Genomic DNA, 9,492 nt, shown 5'->3' with positions numbered 1-9,492 from the left:
GCTTGCAAGAAGGGGAAAGGCATGCCGTGAATATGCAAATTCTATGTTCACAGCTAGAAAGATGGCATTAGCATATGAGAGGCTATTCCTATGCATTAAAAAGGATACATTTTGTTCCTATCCTTGACCAACTTAGATTTGATAGATACTAGTCTTTTTTGTTTACTTTTGTTGTTTTTTTCTTAATGCTTCTTTCATTCAGTATTACATGATCATAGTACAAATTCAAAAATGTATCAATTCATATATTGTTCTCATAACTGTAACATCTTGTCTCACACTATGGCTTCCATCTTGGAATACATAACTTCTGTATGATGATTATTTTTGCAGCCAATAAAAAAGAAGCAACAATAGTTTCAGCAATCAAAAAGAGAACTGGCAGTTCATACACATTAACATTGGCATCTTCACTGATACATAAAACAATGAAACTTTAATTTTCTTTCTTTTTTCATATTTGCTGCGATAGACGCATGCCAGAGGTACTTCTTCATTAGGCTTCTAAGGATTCTAAGACAGTCATGATGATTCTGTTTCTGCTGCGACCTTAGCAACTAACAACAGGTGATTAACCAGAATTTGAGGTAATAGCAAAAGGACTTGAAATAGTAAAAGCCAAAAGGTCTTGGTTAAAGTCATAAAATCAATGAAGCTTGTCTTTTTGCTCTTACCAAGAAACAATAGGCCCTAAAAAATTACAAATTTGGTTTCTACTTATCATCTGGCTTTGTATATAGATCTAAATATCTCATATCATAGCCTATATAAGATATGTCAAGTTTCTGCTATGATTGCTATATACAATCCTATGGTGATCATTTCAATACAATGCTAAGAGTTAAGAAACAATTGGTGTTTGTGTTGAAATTCGGTGTCTCTCAAAATGATCATAAGCATGTTTGGTTCTCAAGAACAAGAGCAGACTAGAAACTAGTCCCACAACAGATAAGCATCCCCACGATACAAATGTCCAGAAATAGCATTTCCTTCCCATGCATACCAATGTTTCAGACAATGAGTTCCCTGGTATTGAGTAAGCATTAGAATCATACACCAGAGCAGCAAGAAAACCATAGAGAAGTGACCCAATTGGGATGTTTGTTACGAGGATGTTGTGATTAACGCTCACACTGTTAGGTCCAAAGAGTTCTGATGTAACTGACACCGCGGCTGCAAATATGAATCCAGAGCTTAAGCCAATTATTGCAGTGCCTGCATGAAGTGCTACAGCACTTTCTGGTGAAGCAAGCAAGATGAACGCAATTGGGGTTGGCATAAGCGCAATGGTTAGCCATCCAGTCCTTGCAGAGTAGAACTTACTGCCACACATAAACGATAGTATCATCATAACATGTTACAAGATTCAATTTTAAAAGAAAGACTCAGAAGTGCAATAGTTCCTGAAAAATTCATACACCACAGTATAGACTTCAAACATATACACTTTAGTCCTTATTAAACAATTACCGTTTAATCCTTGAAACATTTTAGTTTAGCTACTTTAGTTCTTAGAAGATTATGGTACATAAATTTTAGTCCTCAAGAAATTTAATTTTTTTGAAAACTAAAATATTATAAAATAGTAATTGTTTAGAGATTATTGTTTTAAAACAAAAATATCTTAAGACTAAAGTTTTATGTGACTAATCTTTAGAGACTAAGTAAAACAAATCTCTTTTGGAGACTAAAGTATAGCTCCAAGAACAAATTTTCATCCCCTACATTGGTCCCCAAAAGCACCGATATAGTATAGAGTATAAAAGGATGAGGAAGTACTTACTTTCTAATATAGTCTGGTGCTGCTGAAAGCAAACGGCCAAAAAAGGAGAAAGATGAGTATAGTGTAACAAGTGTTGAAGTACTTGAGCTCATGTATAAAGATTGTGCTATCTGTCCAAGATTGTTGCTGTAGACAAGACCAATTGTACCTCCACAGAAGTATGCAACATAGTTAAGCCAAAAATCTAACCTTCTAACAAGAACTCCAGTTGGATGCTCTTCACCCAGCATTGCCAACTGATCCTGCCCAAACACTCTCTCACAACACACATCACTACTTTTAGCATTTTGAGTTCTATACATGGATCCATTCTCATTCATCAAGGTATAACCATCTCCATTGCTGAGAGTGCTGTTTTGGCAAGCAAAGAGTTCTTTATGGAGCTCAAGATCATTAACATGGACAAGAATGAAGCCAGAACCATCAATTCTAATGGTGGAATGAATGGTACGGTGAAACCAGTCTCTGGCATATAGATTGTGAGATTAGTGGAATGAATTTTATTCACTTCATCCGTGCACATTAAATCAAACACAGCCTTCTTCAATGAATTATCAGAATCATTAACAATGGAGTCATTCACAGTAAAAACAGTAAGATTCACACATTAATTAACACTTATTCAACAATTATTCAACCCATAACAAGTTCACAAATTAACTAACAACAATTATTCAATAATTGTTATAAAAAAAATTACCTAGAAGCTAGAAGCCCTAGAACAGAGCAGAGCAGATCCTGAGCAAGAGGGGGACAAGGGCACGACCGAAGGGATGACAGGTGGAACAGAGATAGCGCCGGCGACGATAGAACAGATCTGCTCGACAGAAAAAGGAGGCGAGCCCGGCGACGATGGAACCGAGCTGCGCGACGGTGCTTTCAAAGCTGAAACAATAGCTGCACGATGGTGCACGATACCGACGGTGGCTTCGAAGCTCGTTTCGGCGACGGCGGCGGCAGATGGACGGAGGTGAGGGAGTGAGATCGATGACGGAGAGAGGAAGGAGGAGCTCGAGGGTGATAGGAGGGATGGGTTCGCGCCGTTGTGTGGAGCTAAGGTTGCTGGGTTGGGTAATTGGTTAGGGCATTCCAACAAAACGACGGCGTTTTGCGTGCTACGCATACTGAGACGGATGAGAGAGATCCAGGAGCAGAGAGAGAGATAGAAAGAGAGGATAGGAAGAGGAGAGAAGAAGACGAAAAAGACTGAAAACTTTCAGATGTTTCTAATCCAGACGAAGAACAATTTTATTTTTTTATTTTTTTAATATGTTTAACACAGATGAAGAACAGTTTTGATTTTTGGTTTTTTTAATATGTTTTTGTTTTGTTGTTTTATTTAATTATTTGAAATTATAAAATTAGGATTAATTAAATTTTAAAATCTGATTAATTTAAAAGGGTATTTTTGTCTAATCAAATAAAAAAGGATGTTTAAATCTTTTTATTAAAATTAAAGAAAATTTATTTTTTATTTTTATTTAATTAAAGAGTGTTTTAGTAAAAGTGATGATATATTATATATTTAAAAAAGAAAAAATTAAATGCTGACATGGAAAATAAATTCCACTTGTTTAATTGTTATTTGTCCACATTTTAAACGTATCGGTACGTATTAATTTATCATCGTACCGTAGCAATCACCATAATTTATTTATAGGCACATACATAGTTCGGCTTCTATCTCATAAGGTGTAGTGCATGCACCTAATACATTTGATTTAATACAAACGGTTCCGCGAACTAAGGATAAAGCCAAATTAGTTAAAAAATAAGATTATAAAAAAATATTTTTTTTGTTTTCATTTTTTAAATTTTAACTCTGCCTATATTACACTTGCGGTACATAGTCAGTCCCAAACCCGGATAAAGGAGGAGAGTTGTGTTAGGTCTTCGGCAACCAACATAAAAATATAGTCGAACCCCCTTAACATGAATCAAAGACATTATTGCGCTAAAGCTAGGTCGTTGCCCGGAAGCAACGCGCCGTATGGCTCAAGTACGGTGTCAAAGCAAGAGTCGCTGCATCGATGCCTGGATGTAGTGTTAAATGAGTAAGGATTCTCGCGTTTTCGTGAACGGACGAGGGTAAATAAGCTAGTTCACAAAGTAAAAGGTAAAGGTCGAAGCGACAGAAGGTTGAGATTTGGGACATGGAACATAGGCACTCTAACAGGAAAGTCCATGGAGGTGGTGGACACCATGACAAGGAAGAAGATTAACATTATGTGCCTACAAAAAATGAAATGGGTTGGTGCAAAGGCTAGGGAGTTGGATACTTTTGGTTTCAAACTTTGGTATATAGGAAAGGTGAATAATAGGAATGTGGTTGGAATAATTGTGGATAAGCAGTGGAAGAAGGACGTAGTGGATGTCAAAATGGTGGAAGATCGGATCATCTCTATCAAACTTGTGGTGGAGGGAGGTGCTTTCCATGTGATTAGCGCATATGCACCGCAAGTGGGTTCAGACGAACAACACAAGATAATGTTTTGGGAGGATCTAGAGAGTTTGGTTCAAGGCATACCCTTGGGAGATAAGATTTTCTTAGGAGGAGATTTAAATGGCCATGTTGGGAGAGAAGTGACTGGATATGAGAGTATTCACGGAGGCCATGGTTTCGGGGTGATCAATGCCGAGGGTAAAACTATTTTGGACTTTTCCTCAACCTTTGATCTTCTCATCGCAAATACATGTTTTAAAAAGAGAGACGGACATCTTATAACATATAAGAGTGGCATGACAAGCTCTCAAATCGACTTCTTCTTGTTGAGGAGTGTCGACTGAAAATTTTGCATTAACTGTAAAATTATCCCGGAAGAGAGTTTGACAACACAACATAGGGTGCTCGTCATGGATTTTTGCGTTGAGCAAAAGTTGAGGAAAAGACATCATACGAAGAACCCAAGGATGAGGTGGTGGCAGATGAAAGGTGAGGAACAAAGAAGCTTCCTAAGACGGGTAAGAGAAGAGGCAAAGTGGGATGGGAATGGAAGCGCGGAAGAGATGTGGAGGGAGATGGCAGAAGTTATTAGAAGAACAGCAAAAGAAAGTTTTGGTGAATTTAAAGGAATATGACCAAGAGATAAGGAGTCTTGGTGGTGGAATGCGAGTATACAAGAAAAGATAAAGATAAAAAGGAAATGCTTTAAAGAGTGATCTTTATGCCGCAATGCAGATAACTGGGAAAAATATAAGGCGGCTAAGAAAGAGACAAAAGTGGCTGTAAGTGAAGCAAGAACAAAAGCATATGAGGGTCTCTACCAGTATTTGGGCACGAAAGAAGGAGAAAAAGGTATATATAGAATCGCAAAGAGCCGGGAAAGAAGAACGAGAGATTTGGATCAGGTTAGGTGCATAAAGGATAAGGATGGAGAGGTGTTAGCTCAAGAGGAGAAGATTAATAAAAGGTGGAATAGCTACTTCTACGAGTTATTTAATGAGGGACAGAAGACTCTTCCGAGCCTTGGTCGATTATGCACAAGGGAAGAAGATCAAAACTTTGACTACTATCGAAGGATTCGAGACTTCGAGGTAAAAGAGGCTCTAAAGCAGATGAACAATGGCAGGACAGTAGGACCTGATAATATCCCGATTGAGGTTTGGAAAGGTCTTGAAGAAAAAGGCATCAACTGGTTAACCAAGCTTTTTAATGAGATTTTAAGGTCAAAGAAGATGCCTGATGAGTGGAGAAAGAGCACCTTGGTACCTATCTACAAGAATAAGGGGATATACAAAGTTGCGGAAACTATAGAGGGATTAAGCTTATGAGTCATACTATGAAGTTATGGGAAATGGTGATAGAACGGAGGTTGAGAAAAGAGACACAAGTAACAGAGAACCAATTTTGATTTATGCCAAGCAGATCTACCACTGAAGCAATATACCTATTAAGATGGATGATGGAGAGGTATCGTAGTAATAAAAGGGATCTACATATGGTGTTTATTGATTTGGAAAAAGCGTATGATATGGTACCAAGGGAGGTCTTATGGAAGGTTTTAGAAAAGAGGAGAGTAAGGATCGCATATATTCGGGCAATTAAAGACATGTATGATGGGGTACAACTAGTGTGAAGACTCAAGGTGGTGTGACAAAGGAATTTTCTATTGGTATAGGATTACACCAGGGATCATCCTTAAGTCCATACCTTTTCATGTTAGTCTTGGAAGTACTCACAGGGTACATCCAAGAGCCTGTGCCATGGTGCATGCTTTTTGCCGATGATATCGTCCTTATGGGAGAGTCAAGGGAAGACCTAAATAAGAAGTTGGAGTTATTGAGAGAAGCTCTAGAAGTGTATGGTCTGCGCATAAGCCGTAGCAAGACGGAATATATGGAATGTAAGTTCAGTCTGAGAAGGAAAAACCCCAATATAGAGGTGAAGATTGGAGAAAACATCCTACAAAAAGTTAAAAGTTTTAAGTATTTTGGGTGCATCATACAGGATAATGGAGAGATTGAACAGGATGTAAATCATAAGATCCAAGTAGGTTGGTCAAAATGGCGGAGTGCATCTGGTTTTATATGCGACAAAAAAGTGCCTTTAAAACTTAACGGTAAATTCTATCGCACCGCTATAAGACCGGCTATGCTATATAGTACGAAGTGTTGGGCGGCTAAAGGGGAGCACGAACATAAGCTGAGTGTGGCAGAGATGAAGATGTTGAGATGGATGAGTGGTCATACGCGATTGGATAAAATAAGAAATGAAGATATAAGGGAGAGAGTTCGAGTAGCACCTATTGTGGAAAAGATAGTTGAATCGCGTCTCAGGTGGTTTGGACATGTGAGAAGAAGACCGATAGAACATCCAGTCAGGAGGGTGGATGAGATGGAAGATGGACAAAGGGCGAAAGGCAGAGGAAGACCTAAGAAGATCATCCATGAGGTGGTCAAACGAGATCTACATGTAAACGGTCTCTCTATAGACATGATACATGACAGAGCATAATGGCGTCGTTTGATTCATGTAGCGGACCCCACTTAGTGGAACAAGACTTTGTTGTTGTTGTTGTTTTTATTTTTTAAATTTTAAAATAAAAAAATAAAGTTAACTTAATTCATTTATATTATAATTATTTTTTAAAATTTTATCTAATATTTTTAATTATTAATTTTACATAAATATACATGCAAATGAGTCTTCACTCTTAACCTAATAGGAAGACAGTGAAAAGATAAATAGTACCACGTGTAAGCATTTTGCGACATTCCTAAGGTGAAGGAGACATGAAAAATCCGAATCCTGGACTAATCACCAATCGCTAACTTCCAATAAGAATAAAGTACCAATTTGGTTCCTGTCTATTTTTCAAAATGATAAGACGACCCTTAACCGAAAACACATTTCATTATGGTCCTTGACACTGTACTCCATCTGCCAACCCGGTTCTTCTGTCAGTTTCACGGCGAAAACTCGACGAAAATTGCTGACGTATCATGTTCAAAAATAGACAAGGACCTAATTGTTTCTAAATTTAAATTAGTTAGGAGTTTATTTGTCCTTATTATTCTTTAAACAATATTTTTATTCATTATATTAATATTTTTTTTAATAAAGAAGTACAAACTAATTAATAAATTATTCAAATTTTATCATTTATTATGAAACCAAATAAATAATTTTTAAATATAATTTTTAAATATATAAATAATAAACATTAAAATTTAGTTAATACATTAATAATAATAACCCTATGATATACTATTAGTATTATAACTAATGAACACATTATTTGATATATAGTAAACTTTTTTTGACTAGTAACAAATTTAATTTTTTATCTCTTTAAACTAAATTAATAATTCTATTATGTTTTATTTCATTTAGTATTAGTAGCCTACTCATAGTGTATTTTAGTGCAAAGATATCAAATAGAATTATGAATTTAGTTTAAAGAAATAAAAAATTAAATTTGTTATTAGTCAAAAAAAAGTTTACTATATATCAAATAATGTGTTCATTAGTTTTCATTTTATTGTAAAAATTAGCTAGATCATAATACTAATAGTATATCATATGGTTATTATTATTAACGTATTAACTGAATTTTAATGTTTATTATTTATATATTTAAAAATTATATTTAAAAATTATTTATTTGGTTTCATAATAAATGATATTTTTAAATTTGAATAATTTATTAATTAGTTTGTACTTATTTATTAAAAAAGAATATTAATATAATGAATAAAAAATAATACGGACAAATAAATCCCTAACCAATTTAAATTTAGAGACAACTAGGTCCCTGTCTATTTTTTAACCTGACACGTCAGCAATTTTCGTGGAGTTTTCGTCATAAAACTAACAGAAGGATCGGGTTGACAGACGGAATACAAAGTCAGAGACCATAATAAAACGTATTTTTAGTTAAAGGTCATCTTATCATTTTAAAAAATAGACAGAGATCGAATTAATACTTTACTCTCCTAATAATTAGGATAGTCCCCCACATTAGCATGCATAGCTGGGTCCGCAACGCCATATAACAATGAAGATAGCTACCCCTCGATGTCTCAATACAATAGTAAAAGGTCCTACTTATAGAAAACTAGTAGCCTAAGGTTTACAGAAATGAGTAAATGACATAAAAATCCACTTCCGGGCCCACTTGGTGTGTGCTTGGGCTGAGCAATGAAGAATTTTCGTGCAGAGACCTCTCTTGGAGTTAAACGCCAGCTTTTATGCCAGTTTGGGCGTTTAACTCCCATTTTGGTGCCAGTTCCAGCGTTTAACGCTGGGATTTCTGAGGGTGACTTTGAACGCCGGTTTGGGCCATCAAATATTGGGCAAAGTATGAACTATCATATATTGCTGGAAAGCCCAGGATGTCTACTTTCCAACGCCGTTGAGAGCGCGCCAATTGGGCTTCTGTAGCTCCAGAAAATCCGCTTCGAGTGCAGGGAGGTCAGAATCCAACAGCATCTGCAGTCCTTTTCAGTCTCTGAATCAGATTTTTGCTCAGGTCCCTCAATTTCAGCCAGAAAATACCTGAAATCACAGAAAAACACACAAACTCATAGTAAAGTCCAGAAAAGTGAATTTTAACTAAAAACTAATAAAAATATACTAAAAACTAACTAGATCACACTAAAAACAATGCCAAAAAGCGTACAAATTATCCGCTCATCAGCGGCTTTTGCGGACGCGTCGACATCGGGAGGAGGCACTTCTGGAGGAACCATCGCCTGCTGTCCTCCAGTCTTTTCACCCTCGTCATCCTGGAGGAAGGTTTGATACAAGTTATCCATGCCGGTCACTTCGGCAGAAAGCCCCACTACAGAACAAATTGAAAAATGAACAAGTTAATGGAAGCAGCAATGGAAAATTTAAACAAGCGACTACACGACAAGAGAAACTCACGGATATAATCTCGGGCGGCCTCCCGATTACCCATGAGGAGGTGAGGATTCACATTGTTTCTCCCAAGAACCGCCCACAATATGTCGGCTATCCGCCGATCCACAGTCGACATCCCTTTATAAGTAACCTTGATAAAAGGATTAGACCCCGCCCTGAAACTCCAATACGTCGGGATGAGGCGCTCCTTTTCCAAAGACAACCAAAAAGGGTGACGACCCTTGACCGGGCGGACCTTAAAATACTTGTCCTTGAACTCGTGGTAGGAGTCCTCGAACAAACCAAAGATCCTCCGGCCTTGGGCAGACCGAAAGGACATGAACCCTTTCTTGTGTTTCCCCTC

At 36.9% G+C, this 9,492-nt stretch overlaps 1 protein-coding gene across 1 annotated transcript in view; it reads right to left on the bottom strand.

The window, feature by feature from the left end:
• Positions 1–208: 208 nt before the first annotated feature.
• LOC107461962 (uncharacterized) overlaps positions 209–9,492 on the bottom strand; it is a 9,902-nt gene continuing 618 nt past the window's right edge. Inside the window, exons 2-6 of the mRNA XM_021130159.2 lie at positions 9,153–9,489; positions 8,972–9,066; positions 2,484–2,662; positions 1,784–2,248; positions 209–1,322 (exon numbers count right to left, since the gene is read on the bottom strand). Of these exons, the coding sequence (XP_020985818.1) occupies positions 842–1,322; positions 1,784–2,248; positions 2,484–2,662; positions 8,972–9,066; positions 9,153–9,489 (1,557 nt within the window). The 3' untranslated portion in view covers positions 209–841. The remainder of the gene's footprint in view (positions 1,323–1,783; positions 2,249–2,483; positions 2,663–8,971; positions 9,067–9,152; positions 9,490–9,492) is intronic.

This window comes from Arachis duranensis, chromosome 8, assembly GCF_000817695.3.
Source record: "Arachis duranensis cultivar V14167 chromosome 8, aradu.V14167.gnm2.J7QH, whole genome shotgun sequence".
Classification (NCBI taxonomy): domain Eukaryota; kingdom Viridiplantae; phylum Streptophyta; class Magnoliopsida; order Fabales; family Fabaceae; genus Arachis; species Arachis duranensis.
This window is presented reverse-complemented; position numbering and strand designations above follow the sequence as displayed.